At 35.1% G+C, this 27898-nt stretch overlaps 2 protein-coding genes across 11 annotated transcripts in view; one reads left to right on the top strand and one right to left on the bottom strand.

Moving 5' to 3' along the window:
* Positions 1 to 2857, top strand: part of LOC149085493 (putative E3 ubiquitin-protein ligase HECTD2) — a 35898-nt gene extending 33041 nt beyond the window's left edge. Inside the window, exons 19-20 of the mRNA XM_089233957.1 lie at positions 830 to 973; positions 2234 to 2857. Of these exons, the coding sequence (XP_089090083.1) occupies positions 830 to 973; positions 2234 to 2354 (265 nt within the window). The 3' untranslated portion in view covers positions 2355 to 2857. The remainder of the gene's footprint in view (positions 1 to 829; positions 974 to 2233) is intronic.
* A 4422-nt stretch (positions 2858 to 7279) lies between these two features.
* On the bottom strand, positions 7280 to 23346 carry LOC149085492 (ras-related protein Rab-24-like). Of its 10 annotated transcripts, XM_089233519.1 has the most exons (8): positions 23143 to 23271; positions 22889 to 23021; positions 19214 to 19355; positions 17751 to 17819; positions 15234 to 15380; positions 13917 to 14070; positions 12460 to 12525; positions 7280 to 10153 (listed from the first exon to the last, which is right to left on the bottom strand). In XM_089233519.1, the coding sequence occupies exons 3-8, from the start codon at positions 19325 to 19327 to the stop codon at positions 10098 to 10100; spliced, it is 606 nt and encodes a 201-aa protein (XP_089089645.1). In that variant the 5' UTR covers positions 19328 to 19355; positions 22889 to 23021; positions 23143 to 23271; the 3' UTR covers positions 7280 to 10097. The 10 variants fall into 10 exon arrangements, with proteins under 10 accessions (XP_089089645.1, XP_089089650.1, XP_089089649.1 ...); XM_089233524.1 differs by having other exon boundaries at positions 13929 to 14070; positions 22885 to 23346; XM_089233523.1 differs by having other exon boundaries at positions 13929 to 14070; positions 22889 to 23307.
* Positions 23347 to 27898: the final 4552 nt, after the last annotated feature.

Below are 27898 nucleotides of genomic sequence, written 5' to 3'. Positions count from 1 at the left end.
CCAAAAATTAAAATTTGGTGAGTTCGGCCGTACAACAGTCTATGTCGTTTTTCCAAACTTTAGAGATGCAATGAAAATTATCGCTGAATTAAGAAAATGATTTTTTTTCTGAATGTAACATAGACCGTTATTCCTTCTGGGAAGGTAACTGAAAAAAAACAATGAGAGAACACAACATACAGGGCTGCAACTATATGCTTGGTCAACAGGGGTAAGCACGCATGTTCGCGCCTCCTAGTAATGTAGAAGGAGAGGTTAAAAGGTAAAATTTGCGCCCCCTCTGGTCCAGCGCCTGGTTCTCCAGACCCGCCTGCCCCCTCCCCCATAGTTGTGGTCCTCGTGACATAGATCGTTGTTCTGAAATTCACGATTGCAGCAGTGTAAAGGGGCATAGCAACGAAAAATGTCACTGTGTGCAGGAACTGACTTGTGGAACGTATAACGCTATATGGCAGTGTTTCTCAACCGCCGGGCCACGGCTCAGTACCAGTTGTATGACCGGGCCTTTCACTTACACAAAAGAAATTTAACGGGCCGCGGGTTTCCAAAGGTTGAAAGGCGGATGTCCAAACCGATTTCACAAAATGTGACATAGACCGTTATTCGGGCAAACCTTTCATTAATTGAGAGACTCCCCAGAAATTTTTCTCCCAACGAGTTGCTGTCTCGAGCAATGTTGTAAAACTTATATTATTTGGTCTAGATCAGGCAAGTTTAATAGAAAAGAAAACTCAGTTAAAAAAGTTTAATATTAACACAAAGGTGAATAAATATATGGCAGATTAATATTCATTAATGTTTCGGTAATTTTTTTCCATGTTATACAAAGGGAATTCTGGGAGATTTTGAAAAGCTACAGTCCGGACCTTCAAAAACAATTTTTAAGGTTTACAACTGGAAGTGACAGAGTTCCCGTTGGTGGAATGGGAGAAATGACCTTCAAGATATCTGCTTTGAATCACAATACCGATATGTAAGTGTGATTGATTTTTGTTTTTTTTCAATATGTGTGAAAAGTATGAATATCTTCAATTCTCAATTAAAAATTAAATTGAATAACAATGAAATGTATAATGAAATAACAGATAACCGCTCATTAACATTTAGTTCATTACCGAATATTTTCTTTTCAACGCACTCATATCACATTGAGCAGTAAAGCACTAACAATATTTTTCATGAACATGATTATTCTCTTCCCTGATTCTGGTGGGCCACAAACCCCACCAGTTAACGTGTTAACTGTTAAGGCTTGAGATATGGTAGAATTTTCCTTGAAAAAGACCGAATCCAAATTGTTTATTGAATTCAGGAAACGTAATAGTGATGAAAGAGAGAAAAATCAACATTCAATTCCAAAATATTTATAATTCATATATACCTGAGTTTAAAGAATTTATTCTCGAGCTCGATTTTATTTCGAAATATTAATCAAACTCACATTTCATTTAACTACGTATAATCATAATTTATATATAACTATATATAATAAATACAGTACACAGAGTCTCCTGTTAGAGCTAATGTGGCCTGTATCTCATCAACCGTCTGTAGTGGAAGTATGATTAAAATTTAAAATATTCTCAAAATTCCCTGTACCAAATTCAAAAATTACCCTGTACCAGTTTTCAGAGAGAGAATACAGCGTGTCTTAAAATAAAAAAATCTAATTTTTTTTACCGTCCTCTTGTCCTCTAACTACCAATTAAGAAAGCTGTTGCCTTGTCTTTTATGATCCCAACAAAAAAAATTCTATGTTTTTTAACTGCAATATTTACCGAGATATTTTAATCTGAAAAAAGTTGGGAAATATTAGCAAAAACTAACGGACAACTCTCCTTTCCTTCATTTTTATGCTGCCCTTTCCCAACTTTCTCCGATTTTTGAATTCGAATATCTCTGCAAATATTGTAGTTAAAAACATAGAATCGCTTTTGTTGGACTCAGAAAAGACAGAGCAAAAACTTTTTAATTAGAAGTTAGAAGACGGGGGGGATTTATGTTTTTTTATTTTGTGACAAACTGTATTTTCACTCTCAAAACTGGTACAGAGTAATTTTTAAACACATTTTGAGCATTTTTTAAATCGAAACCATATCTCTACGACAAACGGTTGATAAGATAAAGGCCGTATTAATACTGTATTTACAGGACACCCTGTATAAATCATATTATAAATTTGATTTATATTAAGTATCTTTTATTCAAATCGAATTTGTAACTATTTTTTCAGGTTACCCATATCGCATACATGTTTCAACCAGTTGGTTTTGCCAAGGTACAAAAGCAGAGATATACTCCGAGAAAAACTGACTATAGCTATATCGAATGCAGAAGGCTTTGGATTAGAGTGATTTCAAATTTATGATGACCTATAAAGCTCCCATTCATAAAAATAAAAAAAGAGCTTCGAGCCTCCAGACTGTGATTTTTAACAGAGCTCATTGTTATACAGTGTACAAAACATTATTTTTTCATCTGCACAGAGTATTAAAAAATTTACGGATGTACAGCAAAGTTATTATCCTTCATCTTTAAAACAAAACATAAAGATATGTTTCTTTTTTTAACCATATGCTATCTACCTAAGATTAGATAGTTTTCTATATTTTCATTGTTCCTAATTTAATGAATTTAAGTGCGTTAACTCGTGATTTCTAAAAAGATCTCGTCTCGATCGTAAACATTTCATATTCAAACTTCAGCATAAGAATGAAACATAATATATGCTGATAAACTTCTGTGATGATATTCTGAAAGCGGAAACTTTTGTCTAGAAATATTATTACATGTAATTGATAGAAGCATTTAATTACTTCTGAAATATATAATAAAACTATTTTTGTTTTCTTCATTATTGACAGATTATGCTTTAATCGGCATTAATAACTTATTTCTTTACTGACAACTCCAAAGTCTATCTTTCAAAAAACTTACTTGAAGCGAATCGATATTCCATCATGGACTCAGTAATGCACATTAAAACCTCTCTTTTACGGATACCGGCGGGACAAAAAAACATTCATCCGTAAAAGAGGGGTGACAGATAATCAGGGGACCATTATACAAGGGGAAATTATTTGATTGTAAAAGGGGGTGACCGCATCTGAGGTGTCCGTTGAGAGCGGTTTTAATGTAATTGCATTGTTAGTCTCTAATGTGTGTCCTGAAATGGACTGATGATTTTTATAAAGCAATAAATGCGTGATTCTGGCAGTGGACTTGCGGGCCAGGCCACAAAATTTATTGAGAAATCTACCTTATCGTAGATACAAATTCCTACCGACAGAGGACACTGTGGGCACATTCTGTCTCTGAGGTGATGTTGTGGGGTCATCCATAATGTTTTAGATCAGTGTTTCTCAACCTTGCGTGTTTCCCGGATTCCCTTATGTGTCGATGAGATTAAGTCCATGGAACCCCCCCCCCCCATTGTCATTAAAATGAAGGCCATAAAATAATACCTGTCAGCCTCCCTCTTGCGGGGGTTCAAACTGGTAGTTGATTCTAAAAGTATCCCCTCCATATTTCATTTGAATATTTCACATCTGTGTTTTTTTTTCACAGGTCTCTGCAGCTCCTTTAATCATCTGCCACGGTTCTCCCTTTTTACTTGATTTTCACCCGCAGCATAATTCGTAGTTCCATCCATAGCAGTGGTTCTCTTACGTGGATGGTGGTCAGAAAAAAACGGGGGGGGGGGGGGATCTCTCTTAAGACTCCCTCCGCTGGCTACGATCTTGACCATACGCGCTCATTGTCTTGTAATAAGCTTGCGAAATTGATTCACGTCGTTTTGTATAAGCGCATTATTACATCCTTACAGCGGCAACGACTAGAAAAGTTTAGATCATTAAAGAATGTGTGGGAGACTGATATTAATTTTCTGAAATTAAGTTAATATTAGCCCTTTAAGTTTTAAGCACATTTCATTTCGGTCGTGGCGTAACCTAATGAACCGAACAGAAACCTCTCTCTCTCTCGACGCTAATCTTCATGCGCCAAAGAACTAAACTGGACTTCAGAGCATTTAAAAACCAAAATTACGGAAAAGGGCGGGCTAACTGAAATAATTCTTTCACTCAGTTCTGGGTGATATTGGTTATTATACTTCTTCGCAGGTGCTCATGACACTGTGCAAAGCGGGCCAAAACTCTTACAGCAACTTTGACACTGTGCTGGGGAAGTATATAGTTAAGATATACTGAGATACGCTGCCATTTATCTCCCAAATCAAAAGCGACAAATGTACTGCAGAGATAAAATTACGTACTGCTTTATACAGTAAAAACCCCTCTTTTGCGGACACCGGTGGGACAAAAAAATTCGAGATTCGACAGCAAAAAATATATATATATTTTTTTTTTTTTGAAGCTTTCAAAATAATTCATTTTGAAATGTACCCAATTTCGATAAAATAAGTTAGAGATTGTGTGTAAAACTAGTATTGTGAATACTTTTTACTAATACGCAATTTAATTTACAATGGAACATAAATAAAATTACCGTAGTTTCTTGTAAATTGACCGAACAGAAATTGTCCGAGGAAAATGCCGTCGCTTTGTATAAGAATTTCATGGCCTCATATAACACCATAATTTCAATGAAACAATTTTGTCCGTTTAGTAATCGTTTAAATTTACCTTGGGAGGGGTTAGTTTGTGTCAAAAGGCTTTCGACCCAACATAAAAATAAATTAATTTTTTTCTGATTTTAAAAAATTTAGATACGCAATGGTTTGTGTGTCATATCAACTCAGTGTTTGTTTCTCATAGGATAGATTTCATGAGAAAATTCAAATACGAATTTTATTGACGAATTTATTATTGTTGAAAGACTTTTCGGTGCTACTGTATATGTTATGGTAAAAGTTATACATCCAGTGATTTTATGAGTAATTGTCGACCATTTTGGTTAGTTTGATAAATGTTTATATATATATTGCAAATTTATAAAATTTTCCGGTGAGAATGTACGTATACATATCGTTACCTGCACATTTTGATAAATATGATAAATCGCCAATGTGAATAACTCAAATTTACTGGACATTATGCATAAACTTTTGTGTAGGACATGGGTGGATATAGGGATAGGACAACGCCAACATTCCCCCCCCCCCCTATAGTGTCAATGATAGAGAGGACTGATCTAATGTATACAGGGTGATTCTAAATTCATGGGATAAACTGTAAGAGGTGATATAAGACTCTTAATCAAGCATTTTTGGTCATAGAATGTGCGGTTGAATCGCAATAGCAAAGGCGGTAGAGGGTGTTTTTAGAGAGTGCACAACAGCACTTCACCAAAAGTAAATATATTTTTCTGACGGATTTGCTGCAATAAGTGAAATCAACCATTCGAGGTAATGTGGTAGGCCTTCTCATAGCTCAACTTGGGGGTAACGCAAATTCTACCACAAGTCATTGTAGCGCTTAGTCATTGTTTGGCGCAGCATAATCTTGATGGTCCTTGCACCAATAAAAAACAAACTCCAATCCTATCCGAAGGTGCATATGCACCCTCGAATGGTTGATAGCACATATCGCAGTAAATCCGTCAGAAAAATATATTTACTTTTGGTGGAAGTGCTGTTGTGCACTCTCTAAAAACACCCTCCACCGCCTTTGCTATAACGATTCAACCGCACATTCTGTGATCAAAGATGCTTCTTTAGGGGTCTTATAGCATCTCTTAAAGTTTGTCCCATGAATTCAGAATCACCCTGTATGCATATAGGAATGAATACAGGAAATGCCCATATGTTGACATCATGATAGTGCCCCTTCCCCACCATCCCAGCGAAGGGCAGAGAGGGGCAGCTGCCCCCCCCCCAGAAGAGAAATTGAAGTGTAGTAATTGACACACAGCACAGACGTATCTATTTAGTATCGGTGAGTTGCCCCCCCTCCCCCAGATCCTGGGTACGCCCTTGCCACCAGCCTATCAAGTCTATCTCCGCGGATGAATTGAATCGATTATGTTGCAGGCCAGTAACTTGGCTGGGGCAATGCTCCAAGGCACCGAGCCGAATGGGGGATCTCACACTTATTTTCCATATGAGAGGAGCTGCTTACCCGAGAGGGTAGTAAATTCTAACACAATTCACACGTTTTAAAAAAATACGATAAACATATATATATTGTGTGGGGTAAATCAAGAAGCTATCCATATTTAGAATTAGACAAAATCATAAATATATTTTATGGGCAATATGTATGTATAATATTTTATCACGTATACAGGGTGATTCAGAAAAGATGGGAAAAACTTTAAGAGGGTAGTATACACAAAAACAATTTTCATCAAAGAATGCATGGTCTAAAATAAAATGCAAACATGCTACATAGTAAAACCGAGTATACGAGGAGAAGACACAAGAATAGCGGATACGTTAAAAAAGCAATTTTAATGAATAATTTACAATAATTGCTCAAGATGTGTTGTATGCTCAAGCACTCTTTCCCCTTTCTTATATAGCATCAGACAAGTCTTTGGTTATTTGCACTTATCTTAGGGTTTATTTCAGAAATAAAGAAAGAAAAATAATAAAAATAGCAATTTGTGGAAAATCCCTTACCACCCAGCCTTTTTCAGAAAAAAACAAGTACAGCTTACCATATGGTTCAAATCTTTCTGAATTTTCACAGGAAAGTGTGAGAGTTCAGGCATTTTGTGTACTGGCTCAAAATGTCAAAACAATTCATCAAATATTTTTCTAGAAATTAGAAAAAATGTTTAAACTTCAAAGTGAACACATCTATCTCATCTAGTTATGGCTAGATATAAGATGTGGTATGATCATTGATCATTTTTGTCGCACCAGTCACATTTTCTGCACACGAGGGCTAATTAGACCGGGACCTACAATTTATTGCCGATTCCGAACAGCAGGCTTGTTTTTTATACTCGTCAAGGGGTTGGTAATGTGGTATGATAATGAATATTATTTTAATTGAAGTCTATTTCTGAACCGAAAAACCGTTTTTGAATTCACATAGCAGAACTTATTGAAATTTGTGAAATGTTAAATGCACATTTTTATTTATCTATAAAATAAGCATCACTTTCAAATATTAAAAAGCTAGAGTAAAATATTTCATCTAGTTAATTCGACTATAACCATTGGTTAGCTATTATCCACACAAGACAATATATGACCGAGACAGTTTCTTCTATTTGGTTTAGTACTTTTCACAACTGTCAAGCATAAAATATTTATTACTTTAGGTATTTAGCATTTTAATATAGTTCTATTAACAAGTAATGAAAACACTGATAAACAAATTAGAACTTTTAATAAACATTAAAAATACAAGCAAAAAGCTCCCAATATATAAATGTTTAATATGTTTTTTCCATCATATAAAATATTTAGAACAGCAGAATATGAAATACATCACTGCTACATAAATAAACTGAGTAAAAACACATATCAACATAGTTTGTGTAAAAGCATGGCGATTGCTTTCAAACACTGATATCATGATCTGAAAATATATACCTCAAGCTTCATGAAAGCTGGAGACATGTATGTGAGCAGTATAGTAAGTGTTCTTGGTCAGATTTAAAAATACTTAGAATGAAAAGTTTATATTTGTATGTGCATTAAAAAAAACATGAATAAAATCTAAAAGTTACCACATCATAGGTCATGTGTGGTCAGTTCTTGTCATAATACTATCACATAGAGATGAGACCTTGTTGTTAAAGATATATGTTCAGTAATTACAATGAGGTATACAGTCTTCCATATGATACAGAATATCAAATTATTAAAATAGCTAATTGCAAGCACTTTCAAAAAACTGCAAAGTTCTTGCTAAGGCATAAAAACTAGTTGTAAAAAACAATAACACAGTATAAGAAATTTCTATAGCACGTAAAGAATTTTGATTTGTGGACACAGTGAACAGTTTATTATTAACAAATATTCCTCAAACTATAGATAAGAAAATTATTTGAAAATGATAATCACACAACAAATATGATGCCAACCAAATTTTCCCATTAAATTGTGAAAATTAGTTTAATGTTAAGTGAAAATTAATTTAGCTTATTGAAGTTTAAATGTGTGCCTAACATGATGAAGATGTAATAAATGTATTGTAGACTCTCAATAACCCGACCGTGCACTACTCTAGCCCATCCAGTAATTTGATGTTTTTAGCAAGAATTTTCTCGAACCACAGAAAAGAAAACCATGTCACTGTATGTCTTTGCGCAAAAGTTTATATTATTTGAAAATGGGCTTTTTTAATTAATTTCTAGTATACCGTAATTTCTAGTATATTTCTGATATGACCTGGTTTAGCGAGAGTCTATTGTACATTATAAAAACATTCCTAACTTCAGTTGCATTTAGAAAAAAACATTTTTCATTTAACAACTGACAGAATAAACTGAATGCACATTTCAAAAAATGAAAAAAAGGCTTTCTTTGGCAGCGTTAACTTATGTTTTTGAGATCATATAACTCAACTATAATCAGAACATTAGAGCATAAAACGTACCTTACTAAACTGCATTTGATTAATTTATCTTTATGCTTGTGGCCATTTATCTTATGCCATGGCCTGATGGCTGGATCAAGGTTTATCTAGCAATCATTATTTGCAACTCAACAGGTATTAATTTGACATACATCATGCAATGCACTAACTACTCAATATGCATATACTACCCAATAAGCATATGCTACCCAATAAGCATATGCTACTTGAGAATCATCGGACAAAATTGACTCATCATCAGAAACTGACATCTATCCATGCATAAAATATTTATTAATTGTGTGATACAGCTACCAATGCTCCCTCTCAGCTGAGCATGTGATCTACCTCACACAGCAAAAGTGCTCCTGGGAATACAAAATCACTATTCCATCAATGTGTATATGACAAAGAATCTTCCTACAAATTACTTAATTGCAAAATTGCATACTAAACAGAGAAAAAAAAATGTCCATACTGGTAAGAAAAATTGAGGGAATGTTAGCAGCTAGTTAGACTCAAGCTTTATTTGTAATTATGCATCATTGTTTCATTTGAACAAACTTTAATTCATGGATAGAATATTTCAGAGTGTAGTGGATTTAGAGCAAATATAAATTTATTTATAATGATGCAATAAAAATTTTCAGCTGTATATTTTAAAACCAAAAAAATAAATTCCAAAAACTATTTTCTTTTATAAATGATGTCCCACTAACATACACAATTTTAAAATAAATTTGAATAATCATTTACAACATTCAAAATTAATTGCATCAGGCTACAATACAAAATAATATGCAGTTCACAGAGAGAATCAAAACTACACTGAATCTTATAGATGGAAAAATGCAATGCACTCTCACATTAATAAACAGCATTGAAATTCAACCTTATCTTTCAGCCTTATGACACAAATAAATGAAAAAAATTTTGTATCAGATAACTTTAAAAACTAATAAAAGTCTCATTCACATGGCAGAGGAACTTTCAATAAAGTTTGTTACAAATGGAATAAAAAAGTAATTTTAATGCTCTGTTCAATATCCAAATTTTTCAGTTAAAGACTTTTCACAGGTAAATGAAAAAAAAAATCAAAAAGGGAAGCTCAACATGCAGTTTGGTAAAAATTCTAATTTTTTTCCATTGTAAAACTGGTTTAATGAAATCAGCACAAACCAACCAAAGGATTTTGATGGCTCTCAGAAAAACAGTAAATGACTGAAAACATTACCAACAGATATAAAACTTGAGTCAATTATTTTGCAAAATTTCAAGTCAAATTTTCTCATTTAGCCTTGAAAAAAAAACCTTAAAACTGCTGCTCATGAGTCATCCTCAATTTTTTATATGAATGAATAGATACTGAAAATTGAAAAATGAGTAATTACAGTATGATGTAACCTTACTTTATAATAAATAAACAAAGACGAAAACATTGCAGTCACAATAAGGGGGCACCCAATTCTATATTTGATGTCTAAGGGGGGAAAAACCTATATTCATGCACCTTTTAGTCATAGTGCTATTCAATAATTAAAAAGAAATCAGTAAATAAAAATACTGGCTTAAGTAGATTTTCAATTGCTGTGTTTAAATGAATCGTTAGCAGCATTTGCTTCTCCTTTCTGATTGACTAGAGATTGAAAAAGTTTCAAGTCCTGAAACAAAAAAAACATGATAAAACATCCTTTATAGTCAACCTTTGGTTTATGAATGTCTCAGTTTGCGAACAATTTGGTTTACAAACAAAAATGATTTGGTTCACGAACATGCAAGCCGGAAAAAAAATTAGACTTAACCCATGACTGGCGTTGGGAAATTTCTTTGTGTAACTGGTGTCATGATGCCATTTTGACCCCAGCAAGTATTAATGCATTCAAAAAAATTAACAAAAAGAGTTTCCACAAAAGCAATGGGTGTTTTACATGACTTAGTTCACCTATCACTTAGCCACTATATAATTTTTCACAATTTTTACTTACTTTCTCAAATTGATCTTTTACTAAGACCAGGACCAGTTCTGGACATTTTTCAAGTGTAAGCGAACGATATTTTGGTGATAAAAAATCGTCACTCTCCTTCAGTTGGCACCCTAAAAAATCTACCCCTTCAGTTGGCACCCTAAAAAGTTCAACCCTTTCAGTTGGCCAAGACACGCATTCAAAAGAAATGGAGCGATGTGTGTGTGACTTTTATAAAAAAAATTTTAAATTACAGATTAAATTTTTTAAATGCAATTTTCCCAATTTAAAAATGAACAGATATGTTTAAAATATACTCAAAAATGAAAAATTTACAATTTTAAATAATATTTACCGAATTTTTATGATCATTTGATCATTTTTGTCGCACCACAGTCATTTTCTGCACACAAGGGCTAATTAGACCGGGACAAAAAGCGTTCTTCCAAGACACCATTCAGATCTGAACACTTAGGTGGTCAGACAAAAAAACATTATGCAAGTGATGTGCTGGGGGTTATTTTGTACCAAAAATAAACTAAAAAATTATATAAAAGAAAAAGCAGAACACCATAAATTTGTCAAACACATGTAAACAACCAGCTTGAAAGGTACTGATGGATTACTAAAGGAACAGGATGGACCAGATGTATTTTTCTCAAGAGATAGGCAAAATGAGCAATGCATGGAGGTACAAAGTTAAAGTACATACGCTCTTCAATACCGTATATGTGGGAAAGCTGACTCATAGCCCAATCCTGATGTTTTACTTGTTTTGGTGACGCTGTGTACAAGTAGCATAATGTTATTTTTGTATCACATTGTAAGTTGGTAGTTTTATACTGTAATGCCCAATAAATGAGGTTCAGAAAATATCTCGGTTTTGTCCTGAGATTTTATTATGGATTCTGTTTTATGTTCCGATTTTTAATAATGAATTCCTGGATTTGTCCGGGTTTCACAAGTTCTTCATCTGGCCACTGTAATTAATCTAGGAGGACATGCTCTGCCCCAGCATTTTTCTTTTCTTTCAAACCGAGCACAACTCAGGTCTATCGCCATGGGCAATTTACTACCTAGTGAGATGTGCCAAAAGTGTAAGTGTGTGTACCTAACAATCTAAGTATGTATCTAGTATTGTGTCAGATTTTTCAGTGCTGCCATCTGTATTTTAGAAGTGAAGTGACTGAGTGAAGTTCTGCCCCAGTATATGGAATATAAGCCCACTACCTTTTAAGGTTGGGATCTTTCTCTCATCCCCGGAAAAGTATTATCAGTTTCAGTTTGATGATTTCAATTGGCTTTACGTTAAGCACTTGAGCATAAAGCATTGTAGTAAAAGTTGACAATAATTCCTTCTTGAGACTTTGAAGATTATTAATCTATTTTACATTGATTTCTAAGGAAAATTTTTAAAAAATTTGTTAGGTTCGTAAACAATAAAATTTATATACAGACTTCAAGAGTAAATTAAGTTCATAAACGCTGTAACTGCTGGTCAACTGTACTTGAAAGATATTGACAATCCTATAAATAACAAATATATTCAAGTTCTTTTCTGGCATGCCATTACACACAAAAAAAGAGTCTAAAGTAACATGATTCTCACGTATTCCCAAGAGATTAGTATAATCTGTCCAGGTCAAATGCTGCCATTCGGAATTGCCAAAATTATAGGTCCTGGTCCAATTAGCCCTCGTGTGCAGAAAATGGCTGTGGTGCAACAAAAATGATCAAATGATCAAACTATGACCTTGCATATGAGCAACACTTTATTTGAATGTGTTTCTCTCATTACTATGAATTGGCTGGTTTGTGCAATTAACCCATTTATAAGCAGAATAAGCTCCAAGCAGTTAAAGCCTCTTATCACAGAGCACGGGATGATTTGCTTGCATAGTATATAAAAATCTGTTTCATTATCAATGTGTGGACAAGTGGTGTATTTGGGGGAAGAATTCAAATGAATTGGAAGAATTCAAAAAATTGAAAATTGTACTCACCCCTATGACTGTTTTGTGCCTCTTGACTCAATAAATAGTTCCTAGCGATAGCAAAAAATAGTTCACCTGGTGGAAAAATAAAAATGGAATATGATGCAATTTAGCAAAAAATATTTAAAAGTTCTGCATGAATAAAATATAACAAAGAATGTATAGCTGCTTGAATATTTTTACTCTTGGTTAGGGTTTTTACATTGATTTTTTTAGCTTAATACATTTGCATCAAAGCTCTATATCTGCTACTCACTTCATAAATCTGATGGATTGAACTCAGTCAGATCATACCACCATTCATTGATAGCAAAACTGATTATATTTGAACTTGTTTTGAATAAGTTGAATCCAGTCAAATTAATACCTCCAAGCATTTTTTTTTTAATTCCAAAAGCAATTGCAGGTTTTTTTGCATTTAGTTTGATGGAAATTGGCCATCGGTACAAGCAAACTATTTCACTTCCTTTTTGCAGAATGTTCCGCTTGAGGATGCAAATGAGTGAGATTGGCATTACAAAAAAAATATTTACAGGAATTCCAATTTTCATATTTTTAATTTATATACCCTCATTATAATATACAGGTGATTCAGAAAAACATTGCTAAACTGAAAGGGCAATTCAGGCATACGATAACAATCCAAAATCAAATAGAAACATAGGTGTACAAATGCCATTCGAAGCAGCTACAAGTTGTTGTTGTATCACACACTTTTAAAGTAATCCTGAATTCAGCAAGCATGAAGTTGCAATTCTGACTACATAAATACGTTAGAGGTCAACACATACACTCAGAACACACATTCCGGCGTATACAGATTTGTTAGAATTTATGCATGGACTGCATGCATGCTACTACTACTTAACTGTACATGCACCTCATACACATTCCTCTGCGGAATTTTTAACGAATCGATACAATCAATCAATCATATATATTTCTGTCCCGCCCCTAGAGGCATACAGCGAATCGATACATGCCGGAATGTGTGTTCTGAGTGTATGTGTGGCCAATAACGTATTTATGTTGTCAGAATTGTGACTTCATGCTTGCTGAGTTCGGGATTGCTTTAAAAATGTGTGACACTACAACTTCCTGCTCTGGATGGCATTTGCATACCTATGTTATTTTGCATTGTTATTGTATGCCTGAATTGCCCTTTCAGTTTGGCTATGTTTTTCTGAATCATCCTGTATAAGTAAAAAAAATTCTTTCAACACAAAACCTTGATCAGTTAATTCAATTTTTTACCTTGTTTAAAAAATAAAAAGCTTTTATTAAATGAAATATCCATTACCAACTATAACGGCATGAATTTGTTTTATTTTATAATTTTATTCAATTAATATTCATGTCTCATATTTTATCAAATATTATAAATAAATTATACAACCGCAAAATTAATGTAAACTATGTAAAGTACAATAACTGGTGTAGAAAGCAAAACTAATTGTAAAACTTACTGATGCCTTCACCTGTTTTGCTAGAAGTTTCATATACTCCACTGGCTTTTATCTCATCAGCATAATCTGTAGTCATATGATAATCAATTTTTCTGTTTTTTTTGTCAGGTTTCACCAAATCCAACTTTGTTCCACATAGATATATTTTACAGCTCTATAAACAAAAGAATGAAAGCAAAATATGGCTGTTCATAAAATTACCATTTGCGGTATAAGAATCTCATTCTCAAAACTTGCATTTCTTGCTATCAAGTTTCATATGCAGTAGAACTTCAGTTTATGAGCATAATTTATTTCATTAATATACTCGTAATCCAAAACACAATATATCGAATCAAACTATGTGATAGGAAATAACAGAAACTCAAATGATTTGTTCCCCAACCATTTCCCTCATGCCAGTCACAATTTTTTTCACAGATTTTGTACAGATAGACTTTTCTTTTTAATTAATGATTTTTTTTTTACTTATGTTTGGAATTTATAGCATCATATCTGTCAACATGAAAGAGGGTCACTATATCCTGAAAGAGTCAAAAGAAGCATTACTTTTTGGACCTTTTCGTCTAATAAAATTTTTTTAGTGCCTAAAAATATTTTCTGAAGTCTAGATTTTTTTGCAATTTGTCCAGACCTGGTACTCAGTGACATTAAACGGATGGTGACAAACTTAATGAATGGGCCCAAATCAAACAAGAACCCTCAAATTATTGAATTTTTTTCTTGACACACATATGCATACAATACATTCAAAATATATATATACTGTAAAAGTTCAATTTTAAATGAAATACCTCAAACAAATTAATTATGTGAACTGGAAAGAGATAGCAAAAATATGAAAATTCAAACAGGAATGAAAAATTCAAATAGGAATTCAAAAATGAAAAAAGCTATAACCAATGTCTAGGACGCTAATCAGGAGAGAACACCCTGACATTAGCTTAACACAGAACGTTTCTGAGAGCATTTCTTGGCCTCCACAGCCTAAATAGATGCTCGAACTTCCTCCTCAAACCAATAACTATAACTGTTCACTTTGAACACAACCCGCCACACCACACATAGGACTAACACATAGTATGTACTTGCACCTTCTGCATCTATTTTTTATTTTTTTATATTGACTGCTACTTTCCTTTCTTTCAAATTGACTAAAAACACTTGTTTTGCTTCTATTTTGATTTTTGAATTCAATGATACTACAGCAGAATGTTGGGGATCAAGCTTCTATTTAGGCTATGGAGGCCAAGAACTGCTCTCAGAATGCACACTTGCAAGTATGTCATTCTTAACTTATTTAATAAAAAAATTAACCTCTTCATATTTTTTCAACTCTTTAATCCAAAACCTTGCCCTTTCAAAACTAGAGTCATCTGACAGATCATAACATACTATTGCAGCCCCAGATTTCCTATAATATATTTGGCACATTGCTTCATAGCGTTCACTACCTGCTGTGTCCTGAAAATAAATCATGATTCTACTTTACATAACTGACACATACTTCATGTTCAGAACATAAAAAATTACTTTTTATGCTGATATTCAATGTTATCTTCTCCATTAAAATAATGAGATATTAAATTTTGAGAACAAAAATTTTTGTCATTTGAAAATGGTTAGAAAGATATATAATATAATATATATTTTAACTGGCGCATAATACAAAGAGATCAACATCAAAATGAACACCAGCAAGACAAACATTTTAAATGAGCCGGATGGGGTACCACTAGTTTAGGGCTGCTTTATAGATTTCATGAATTTAATAGATTTCAATTCTATTTTGTCAACAGAAATAAGACAATATATTGAGGCAATTCTAAGAAACAAATTTACAGAATTTCTTTTCCCTTTTGCCGTTTTTAGCTTCTGGCATTCCCGAAGGTGAAAAAACTTGATGAACAGACACCATATTACTAGTAGAAGACAAGCTGATGATGTATTTCACACACAAGTAAGCTTCCCCCCCCCCTCAATTTCCAGAGACTTAAACCCAATTAAACACATTTAGAACCAAATCAATCATCAGGTACTGTCAGTGGATCCATCATATATACCTTCCAGCAGCTATCAAATGTACTCAATTGTCAGACCAGACATGGCCCAGGCTCTGTCCCTTCTAAGATATATTAGCCCTTTAGAATTTCTAACGAATGGGTATAGTAGTTCGCTGCAGCTAAGAAAGGCTACTAAAGCATCTACTTCAGTACCTCAAGCCACAGTAAGTGAAATAAGGAAGGCGGGGTCGTGTCTCCAGTGGTGCAGATGATAGCATGCTCGCCCGGTTTGCAAGAGGGCCTAGGTTCAAGTCCCAGCAGAGACCAGATGACTTTTCTTTCTGAGTTCACCTCAGCATAATATCCAGAAAATATCTGTTTCCTCAAACGGGTGCATGTCGGAATGTGTTTATGTTGTGAACCTAATGTAAAGTTTGTTTCTGTGAAATGTTTCTTATGTGCAGCTTGTTAAGTGCTGCTAACCATGTTCTAAAACTTGCCTTTCTAGTCATCAAGTTTCATATGCAGTGGAACTTTAGTTTATGAGCATAATTTGTTTTGTGAATAAGTTTGTAATCTGAAACACTCATATATCAAACCAAACTTCCTCATAGGAAATAATGGAAGCTCAAATGAAGCAGCAGACAAACTGGCTGGTTAGATTTTGCTCGTGACATGAATGTATTTTTTAAATGTTGTAGGCTGATTGTTCTCTGTGGAAAGAGTTTTAAACAGGAAATCAGCTTGCATTTATGCCTTTAAGTTGGAAGACCACAGAAAACCAACTTCAGCCGACCATCACTCAGCTGTCAGTAGGGTTTGAACCTGAGTTCTTGCAATGCGAGTTCATGACAATGTGTAATGGTAAGGACCCGCTGGGAGTGGCGAAGGACCACCACCTTATTCTGTTTGCTCGTGTTGCTTATTCTGTTGCTCATTCTTGATCCCGATTGTGGTAAGTGGTTTGTCACAGATGCCCAAATAACAGCATAGCAGCTTCTTATTGTGACACTTCAAGACTGATTAGCTACAGTTGGCACTGCGTAAGGGTATGAATATAATGCATGCTGATTTCTGATTCTGCAAGTTGACACTGTTAAGGATTGGTTAAAAACTTGAATTTCGGGTTTTTTAGCCAATCTGTAATGGCACCAACTCACAGAATTGGAAACCAGCATGCACTATGTTCATACCCTAAGGCAGCTATTCTAAATATTGAGTGATGGTTCAAATAATTTGACTGGGCTTCCAGAAATTTTTCTCTTCAAAATTTCTTAAGATAATTATGAGACATATTAGAGAACCAGCACTTTCCACTCAAGATGTTTTTCCTGTTCAAGAAGTTTTATTTCCAGAATACCAACTTTATTTCCCATACTGAAACAATTTCCTGTTTGAAAAGTTTTCGGGCTTAATATTTTTATTTTATGGTCCATATGCATAGGCATAAACTTTTATTAAGCCTATGGGCCCGATCCCCCTGCCCCCATCCTCAGTATTTGTCGCTTTCTATCTTCATAATACCTACAGAAATATTTTTCTACAGGTATTCTGGAGAGGTTCAGCCCCCTCCCCTCATATTTTTGAGCCCTTTCAACATGTCCAATAACTTTATGCTATGTCCACTACGTTGACATAGGCATAAAATTATTGGAATATAGATTGGACACACTGCAGCATCAGCAGAGCGCGAAATGAATATAAACATCTTTAATTTCAACAGATACATTACATCATTATATATTTAGCATTACTTTCAATATATTTTCGCTCAAAAGTCAAAACTAAAGCATGAAATATGAACATAAAAAGGGGAAAAAAAACCACTAACCCACAAACCTAAAGTCAGTGACACACCATCAACTTCCATTTTCTTGGCACCAAAAGCAGCTCCTATTGTCTGTTCAATGAAAATCCAAACGTTAATATTTTTCAAGTAGCAATGTAAACCACACAAATGCATGGATAATCTTTTTTATATAAGCTTTCTTTTTTTCAGTGAGATTAAAAGAGCCTACTTTTAGATTTTCCAAAAGTAATGAATTTTTATGGAATAATGAATTTCATAAAAAAAATGTTTTCATCTGAAAAGAGTAATATAATAACAACTAGCGTGACTACATGCCTCATACTTTATAGGACCGAGTTGCTTTTTTCCATATTATTTGATTCAGTGAGAGAATGCTCATTCTATCATTTTTTTTTTTAATTTCGAAAAAAAGCCAACTTTAATACTTCTAAATTATTAATTTGCCATCTTAACATGATTGTTTATCAATAAAATGCCCCATTTCAGAGAAACATGGGCAACCTAATAATAACCATTCACATATAGTTAATTTTCATTCATACATACCAATTAATAATTCTTTTTGAATAAAAATTTTAGGGGTCATTCAAGTATCACTTCAGCATCGATGGTGGAGGGGGTTTCAGGTTTGCTGATTTTTGATGATCATCAACCCCCCCTTGATATATCTTTAATGGCTTCTGACTGGGTGTAAAAACGAGAAAAACCTGTCTCTAGTTTGTGGGCACCTGAACTAACATTCCTCCTATTGATAAGTCCTACAGAACCACTTTAGTGATCTCAAAATGTCCCGCTGATACTTCAAGTGAGCTGGAAATGTGTCCAGGCCACTCAACTGTTCTAGAAATGTGTACCAGGCTGCTTAAGTGCTCAAAAACTGTGCCACATGTGGGATCTCTAAATGTGCCACAGACTGCTTAAGCATTCTGGAACTGTGTCATGGGTCACTCAAGTGATTTGTAAATGTGTCACAGGTCACTTAAGTGATCTGTGAATGTGTCACAGGCTTACTCGAGTGATCTGCTTAAATGCTCTGGAATTGTGGAATCTGGAGGTGGCGTGCCACAGGTTTAGCATATATGGCTTGAAGGGTGGGTCGCAATATATTTCTTAAAGAGAAATTTTATGTTCTTAGTCTTCAAATAGCATTGAAATTAACAGAAATTGGTTGTAATAACATATAAAGGTATTTTCTTCCAAAATTTTGATTTTTTAAAAAATTTTTTTTGATCATCGCATAGTAGGAGCCATGTTTGTGCTTTCTCCCTCGCTTACATTTCTGACCACAACATGCGTTAGGAGGGAGAGTGCTAACACAAATTTGATGATGGGGGAGTCAGAGTTTTGCTGACAAGGAGGGGTCAAAAATAGCTAAAAATCTGTTTATGTAATACTTGAACGGCCCCTTAAAAAACATGACTGATGTGTAAGTGAAATAGTTGACAGGTAAATTATACAAATTAGAATTTAACTGTTTATCTTACGTTCTGATAAGGAACATCTCCTCTGAAGCGGTCATAAATAAACCGTTCTACAATACTGGTCTTTCCACAATGCTCTTTTCCAAGTAATACCACCTTCAGATCTACTGGGCCCATCGCCTCATTTGTGCTTTCTTGCTAAAAGCTGAATAATCAGTAAAAGAGCATTATTTAATACAGATACATGCTTCATGAAATACAGTAGAACCTCTCTAATCTGGACACCCATAATCAAGACTTGACAAATCTCAGGCACTAGGTCATGTCGACTAAAAAATTGGTATCCGCACCTCATTCGTGTAGTTTTTGGATTTGCAATTTGTCATGCCCTGCCTATAATCTAAACTCTTCCGCAGAGAATTCCCCCCCCCCCCAACTGGGTATTTTGATGTCTTTAGTTTACCAAAATTTTATTTCAGCTTTTTCCTATTACAACAGCCATTTTTCTTTCCTTTTGTACCACTTTCCCCCTCCCCTCATTATACTGTTGGTGCGCACTGTAGTTTTCAGGCTTAAAGTGGAAACAAAGATGGTCCTTGCATGCCTCAATGAATGTGATTAGTCAGAAAGTCAGCTTTGAATAAAAAAACTTTTTTCACTTCATTTCTTTCTGCCATAGTTAACCTTAGTGTTTTAGAAGAACTTGTCCAGTGCTCTATTATTTTCTGTGATTATATCTATGGATTTTCCACATGCGGGAAAAAGGTCAAGTGATGTTGTAGGTGCAAATGGAAACATACTGCTCTAAGTACATGTATATGTGAGAAACTTGAAACTTTTGATAAATCTAGAATGCAAACACCAGTACAAATGTTGTGTGAAGAATATGGAATCGGAAAATCTACGGGTTAAAGAAACAAAACAAAAAAAAGAGAAATATGCTTTTCTGGATGTTGTGCCAAAACAAATCTTTAATAAAGAAAAGTGCTTTGTCTCTTCCAAAAATGGAACCTGGATCCTCCTGGATATCGGGCAAGTGATGTATATCCAATATATCAGAGACATACTTTTCATTTTCTTATAACACATTATTAGCATGAAACACTAAGTAGCCGCCCTTAACTACAGTAATTTCTGCCACAGGGTATTAAGAGATATTTTTCGGCCGGAAATATACTGAGAAATAGGATTCTCTGGATGTTATGCAGAAACAAATTCATTCTGCAAGATTCATTCAATTTGGTTTGATTAGCTCGTCATTCCAAGGATTCGTTTCCGCATAACATCTAGAAAATCCCATTTCTCAGCATATTTCAGGCCAAAAAAAACATCTTTTTAAAAATATAGGCCTTATATTTTTCAGTTTTTTCGAATTCAAGCAGGGCTTACAAAAAACATTAAGAGAAAAGTGAAGGATTTTTTTTAATGCAGATAACTAGTAACAGTATGTAAATTATAAATTATTCTTTAAAACTAAATCATTGTTTATATTATATAATTTATATTATATAATTTATATTATATAATTTATATTATAATATTATAATTAATATATATAATTATATTAATATATAACTTATAATACTATAATATAATTTATATTATAATATTATAGTACACATATTATTAATACATAGATTATATGCATATATATTGCTTTATTGATTTTCTCGCAAAGGAAAATATGGATCAAAATGCTCAAAAGGCATAATACTGCTTTAAATATTAAAACTTGGGAAATGAACAAAACTTAATCCATATTCCAGAAAATTCTCTAATCTGGAATTGTGCCTATGTACCGAGGAATCTGGATTAGAAAAGTTCTACCTTATAAGGTGTTTGGTCCAGATGAAAATACAATTAGTTTATTGAAGGTTTCATATATAAATGCTCATATGAATTACATATACCACTTTTTTTTAATGTGGTCTTTCATGAAAATAACACATTGTCCACATTTTGTGTAGAAAGTTAGCTACAGAAAATGTGGACAAAAAACTTTGCACTGTTTCCTAATCGTCGATAAGAAAATTGATGAGCTTTGAAATGCATTCAATCAAAAATAATAAATTTTTTCCGTAGGTACAGACCTAGGGGAGGATTTCCATAGTGGGTCATTCAAATATTGCGTCAGCAGATTTTTAGCAATTTTTACCCCCCCCCCCCCCCCCCGCCCGTTTGTCAGCAAATTTTCATCAGCAAGGCCCTTACCTCCTAACGCATATTAAGATCAGAGAGAGATGTACACGGGGGAGCATAGTAGAAAGCTCGTGCACCCCTCCCCTCCACAGATTAAAAAAAAAATTTTCGTGTAAAATATTTTAAAAAATTGAAATTTCAGAAAAAAATACCATTATACGTTATTATAATCAATTTCTGTTAATTTCAATGCTATCTGAAGGCTAACTCAAAATTCATAGACTAACTCTTCCTCATCAAGAATTTCATAGCGACCCACCTCTAAGCATATATGCAATACCCATGGCCCTCTGGGTTATCTGATGCGGCCCGTCACCTCAAACCTAATTTTGTAAAAATGAACTAAGCGGCACATTTGCAGATCACTTAAGTGACCAGTAGCACAATTCCAGCGAATTTAAGTAGCCTGTGGCGCACATTGGCAGATCACTTAAGTGACCCACGACAGTTCAAGAACACTTGAGCGGTCTGTGCCACATTTAAAGATCTCTTGGGTGACATGTAGCACAGTTCTGGAACACATAAGCGGCCCCAGTGCAGTTCAACATCAGTCGAGTTACCCGTGGCACTTTTCCAGATTACTTAAGTGATCCGCGGCACATTCCCAGATTACTTACGTGATCCGCGGCACATTCCCAGATTAGTTAAGTGATCAATGGTATAATTACGGATTACTTGAGTGACACGTGACACAGTTCCAGAGCACTTAAGCTGCCTGCACATGTTTCTATAGCACTTGAGCAGCCTGGACACATTACCAGATCACTTTTTTTTACAGGATTATTTAAATATTACTAAAGTGGCTCTGTAGAGGACATATCAATGAAGAGAATGTTAGTTCAGGTGCCCACAAACTAGAGAAAGGTTTTTTTCGTTTTTGGCACACCCAGTAAGATGCCATTAAGAATATTTCATATTTTTATAAAGGATGGTTGATGACGTAAGCATCATCCAAATCCCCCCTTGTCATCAAAAGTCAGCAAATCAGAAACCCCTCCCCCCCGCGATGCTGACGTAACTCTTGAATGACCCCTAGGATGAAAAAATAAAAGTAACACTACTTCAAAACTTTTCCTTTCTAATATTTGATTGTCTATTTAAGTGGTTAATAATTTATTAGTAAATTGTGCATTAACGCAGTGAATGTTTCCAACAAATGCACACATCAAATGCTAAGAAATATGAATGTTTCAACAAATTTGGATATAGTGAACCTTGGATTAGTGACCTTTTTATTGGGTCCACAGATGGTTCACTATAATGGGGTTCAACTATACTAGATACAGTATCACTGAACTTGTCCCTAGCGACAATTACAACATCATCAGTATAACCAATGCAAGCCATTCCAGATTTAGCCATTTTCTCCAGAAGTGAGTCCACAACTAGACACCACAAGATAGGAGAGAGTCAGTAATTATTTACAACTAAAATAATCTTGCATTTTTCAAAGGACAAACTTGGTGATTTTTTCAACATGAACGAATGGAACAAAAATTCAATTTCTCAAGAAAAACAATTTTCCTTTTGGCTACCTACTGAGCACTTTGTTCCATCAGCACAGTGGATATTCGTTTGTATGCAGTTTTTATTTACATACACAACAGAGCAAGTCCCGATGAAACAAAAAGGAGTTGCATAGTAGGTTTTGAAGTACGTCCAAACTCGTTCTCTGGTCAAATCAAAGAAAAAGAGCATAAATAAGAGTTGAAAGCTTGTGATTATAGTAATACCGAATCGGTATTTAAAATCGAATGCATTACGTCTTGAAATAATAAGAAAAAAATCTAAACTTGAAAGTTGAACAAAAGTTTGTCAGTCCTGGTCTTGGTCTTATTATTCAGGGCACTTTGTTTGTCAGTAAATACAAACTGTGATGCAATCTTTCGAACAGTGATGATGATTATACACAAGGTTTCAAATTTAAACAAGTAGAAAATGAAATCGACACCAAAAATGGCAACGTAATTATGGATCAAGTATCTCCATAAGCGGGGCAAACTAGGTGGACGTTCATCAGGAGTAGGTTGACCATACTTCCTGTATTTTCTGGTACAGTCTGGTTTTTCCTTAGAGGTGAGCCAAGGGACAAAATTTCCATCCTTACGAGACATTAATTCAGCGTCACTTTGGAACATTAGTAAAGTGACTCCGAGAATTCGCGAATGTTTTCCAAATCTAGATAAAATATAATAGAAATACAACGCCATAACAGGCAAAATGCCCAACGGGATGGCTCAGGGCAGTCTCTATTCTACCGGTAGAATAGAGACGGCCCAGGACCGTAATCCTCGAAAACTCTCAGTTTTCGAGGGTTACGCCAGGACACGACCACCTAGATAGGAGGTCGTGCCCAGGATGGCTGAGAAAAAGATGCCCATAACTAGGCTGACCATATTTCCTTGAGAGAAATACGAGAAATTAGGATTCTAAATACGGGAAAATCCGGGACATCGCCAATTATTGCCAAGAACGATGCCAAAAATGAACAATGTTGCCAAATATTGCATAAATTACGAAAAAATCGCAATGGCGGGAAACGAAGCATTACTGTAAATTGCAGTGAATTCTACGAAATAAAGCGTTCACCAAGGCAAATGTGGGAGATTAATGTTGTTATTTGTAATTGCAATTATCATAATATAATTTATGAGTTGAAAAATAATTTCAATCTTTGACTTCAATAAAGAATAAAAATCCAAGTAGGCGTCATGTAAAAAAACGGGAAAAACCGGGACACTTCTGCCAAAAAGTCGGGACGGCTAGAAAAAGAAAGAAAACCGGGACTGTCCCGAGAAATACGGGACGTATGGTCACCTTACCCATAACAAATATGGATGTCATATATTTCAAAAATACAGCAACTCAATTAAAAATTCAATTACAAACAATATATACACATGACAGGGCCGTCATTTCAACTTTTTCCAGGGGGGGCAAAGCACAAGTACTCAATATATGTATGTGTGTATATATATATATACGGGGTGATTATAAAAAAACTATCCCGACATATGGGCCCCTAACTATCATACCATTCACAGAAACTGGATGAAATTTTGGCATAAGGTATTTTGAGGTATGCGCTCAAGAATGATATGGAAAACAACAGTGTCACTCTAACAGTTACGGTTACAGTGAGAAAATTTCGAAAATATCAAATGGCAACACCAAGTTTTTTGTATTGGAATGCGATTTCCATACTGAAAAACACTAAATAGCGTTGGAATGGCACCTGTAGCACGAAAATCCCCGGAGCTAGGCAAGGAAAAAGTAAAAAGGACTTTGCCGTGCACCAGAGCATTAATGTTAGTTTCATTCGTCACACCGTTTCTTCGGCTGAGATCCCAGCCTGATTAGTCTTCCACAAGGTCATGTGGAAAATTTGTGAAACACAATAAAATGCTTTATTTTATGCTGCTTCTCTGTCCTTATTGGTTGTCCTCACTTTTAGCCTATCTACCGCCGGTGATTTTCATGCTACAGTTGCCGTTCGAACGCTATTTAGGGTTTTTCACAATGGAGATCACATTCCAATACAAAAAACTTGGTGTTGCCATTTGATATTTTCGAAATTTCCTCACTGTAACCGTAACTGTTAGAGTGACATTGTTGTTTTCCATATCATTCTTGAGCGCATACATCAAAATACCTTACGCCAAAATTGCATTCAGTTTGTGTGAATGGTATAATAGTTAGGGGCCCATATGTCGGGATAGTTTTTTTATAATCACCCTGTATATATATATACAACTTTTAGTGTATTTTCAAAAGCCAGGGTATTTTCAAAGCCCTAAATGACGGGCCTGACACATGATGAAATATTATACAATGCCCAACCCATAAAGAATACTTATGATTGTCTAGTTCTAAGTATGGATAGCTTCTCGATTTATCCCAACATGTTATCGTATTTCTTTTAAACGTGTCAATTGTGTTAAAATTTACTGCCTCCAGGGGAAAGCTATTCCATTTATTAACAACCCTATTAGAAAAAAATCCCCCCTGTGACACCATAACCTCGCATTGTCCCTTACAACATACAGTCGATCCCGCTTATAATGTTCCCATTTAGAACGTTTTTCCACTTAGTACGACTTATTTTTGTAGTCCCAACTCTAAGTAATTCTCATTAAGATTTTACCCGCACCCGCATTTGACGTGCTTTGTGTTCAGTCTATCTAGGGACGCAACTAAATACTTTTTCAAACGGGGCAAGCAAGCATCATGCACTCCCGTGTAATGTAGAAGAAGCAATTATAGAAGGTGAATTCGGTGCCCCCTCTAATCCAGAGCCCGAGCACTAGACCTGCCTGCTCCACCCTCCCCAGTTGTGGCCCTACATCTATCCTGCAAATTAGTAATGCGTGGATTTGAAATTTAATGTGTACATATTTGTTTTGTAGGTCTGTGTGTGATCGTCGTGACAACCACAACATTTTTTTTTCAAAGGAATAGCCAACTCAAAATTAAAAAACCTTAGAAAATCATATTTTTAATTGATTACCATTGTGCAACCACAGGTTCCGAACCTGCAAAGGGATCATCAAAGGGAAAATCTGGGGGGAGTAGGTATGGGGGTTCGTGCCACCCACCCAATCAAAGAAGATCAAAAATTACAAATATTTTTGTAGAAAATTAAAATATTGGCGAAAAAATGCATTCTTATACTATATGTTAATTTTAAATTCCTTCCTAGTGTGACCCACAATTTCTGTGGAAGAAATCCTTGTTCCCCTCCAAAAGTCGGTTCTGCGTTCACACCCGTAATTTCGTGATGCAAAACACTGACTACATACCGCATAGCAGCTAGATGACAAAATTGGATATTCAAGGTAGTTTTTACAGATTCCTTTTTTTTTTCGCCTCATAGATAAAATGTATCATTGATCGTTTTTGTCTCACCACAGTCATTTTCTGCACACGAGAGCTAATTAGACCGGGACCTACAATTTATTGCCGATTCCGAACGGCAGCATTTTTTTTTATACTCACTGAGAGGCTGGTGCGCTAACCCCTCGGTGTGGGATGTGGGACTTCCTGCTGTAGCAATCTTTTTCTGTGGTCATGTCACCGTTTCTGTTGTCCCCTGTGTTAGGAAAGTTTCTGAAAAAAACGAATCGGGTATCGAATTCGCGACACCTCTAAACATCCTTTGGTATTTTAGGTAAGTATCTTATCGACCTGGGCTACCGCACCTAATGTGTATCAAAAATTAGTTTTTTCCGAGAATCATAACCAAGCGGAGATTGAGATGTAGTTCGGAAAGAAAATTCACATTCCTCTGTGGGGAATCGAACCACTAATCTCTCACTGTCCGGGCGAGTGTTCTAACCATTGAACTACAGAGGGCAGCCATTTTTCTTTCTTAGAGCATATGTATGAATGCTGAACGGGACTGCGCATGGACAGCTTAGCTCAGTTAATAGCTCTCACGACGTTAGCCCACAGATGGTGACATATAGAGAAAAATGATGTCACTCTCCGCTGTTCATACGAAGTACGAAAGCCTAGATAACCAAGCGAAGATTGAGATGTAGTTTGGAAAGAAAATTAACATTCCTCTGGTGTGGAATCGAACCACCAATCTCTCACTGTCCGGGCGAGTGTTCTAACCATTGAACTACAGAGAGTGTTCCAACCATTGAACTACAGAGAGTGTTCCAATCATTGAACTACAGAGAGTGTTCCAACCATTGAACTACAGAGAGTGTTCCAACCATTGAACTACAAAGGACAGACATTTTCCTTGCTTAGAGCATATCTCTGTATGTCGCCATCTGGGGGACTAAGAGCTATTATCTAGGAGGCTGTCTATGCGCAGTCCCGTTCAGCATTCATACATATACTCTAAGGAAGGAAAATGTCTGTCCTTTGTAGTTCAATGGTTAAAACACTCGCCCGGACAGTGAGAGATTGGTTGTTCGATTTCCCACAGAGAAATGTGAATTTTCTTTCCAATCTCCGCTTGGTTATCCAGGCCTTCGAACTATCATTATATTTTTAACATTGCATGTTCATAAGAGTTTGAAGTTTCCATTTCAAGAGCTCACAAGCCTTATTTGATCATATTTTTTGAATAAAAATAATTTAAACAGAGACTCACCTACGTCCTATGGCGTTTTCCCTTATAATCTCGCGCAGCTCGCGTTTATTTGGAATCAGGCTGCCGGTCGTGACGTCACCACTGATGCGCCTTATAGCCTATAGCATACAAAGGCTATACATTTTTCATATTTATCAAACTTTCTAACTTTATTTGGGAATTACATATAATCGCCGGTAAAAGGGATGAAAATGTAGTGAAATTCAATCAAACTTTCTTTGTTGAGACGATTGGTGATTATGCATAACCATCGGTGCATCACTTTTGCAGTAAAAGGCATAGGAACCAATAGCACAGAATTCAAAAACGTCATGTAAATGAAAAAGTCGTATAAATGAGGTTCGGTTGTATACCGTTACCCCCCGTCAGAAGACAAAATTTTTGGTCCCATGGATGTCTGTTATCGAGAGGTTCTACTGCATATTCAAAGCAATTAGGCCAAA

This window comes from Pholcus phalangioides, unplaced genomic scaffold (assembly GCF_987345545.1).
Source record: "Pholcus phalangioides strain wild (caught in Gottingen) unplaced genomic scaffold, Ppha-v1.0 ptg000007l_1, whole genome shotgun sequence".
In the NCBI taxonomy this organism is placed as follows: Eukaryota; Metazoa; Arthropoda; class Arachnida; order Araneae; family Pholcidae; genus Pholcus; species Pholcus phalangioides.
This window is presented reverse-complemented; position numbering and strand designations above follow the sequence as displayed.

Excerpts from the sequence above, each read along its gene's own strand:
- LOC149085492 (XM_089233514.1), bottom strand. The coding sequence starts at position 23,047 with ATGCTCTTTTTCTTTGATTTGACCAGAGAACGAGTTTGGACGTACTTC. Across the intron at positions 17,820-19,213 it reads GAGATGTTCCTTATCAGAAC|ACAATAGGAGCTGCTTTTGG; the intron begins GTAAGATAAACA and ends TTCATTGAACAG. Across the intron at positions 14,071-15,233 it reads AGTTGAAAAAATATGAAGAG|AGCTGTAAAATATATCTATG; the intron begins GTTAATTTTTTT and ends TTTTGTTTATAG.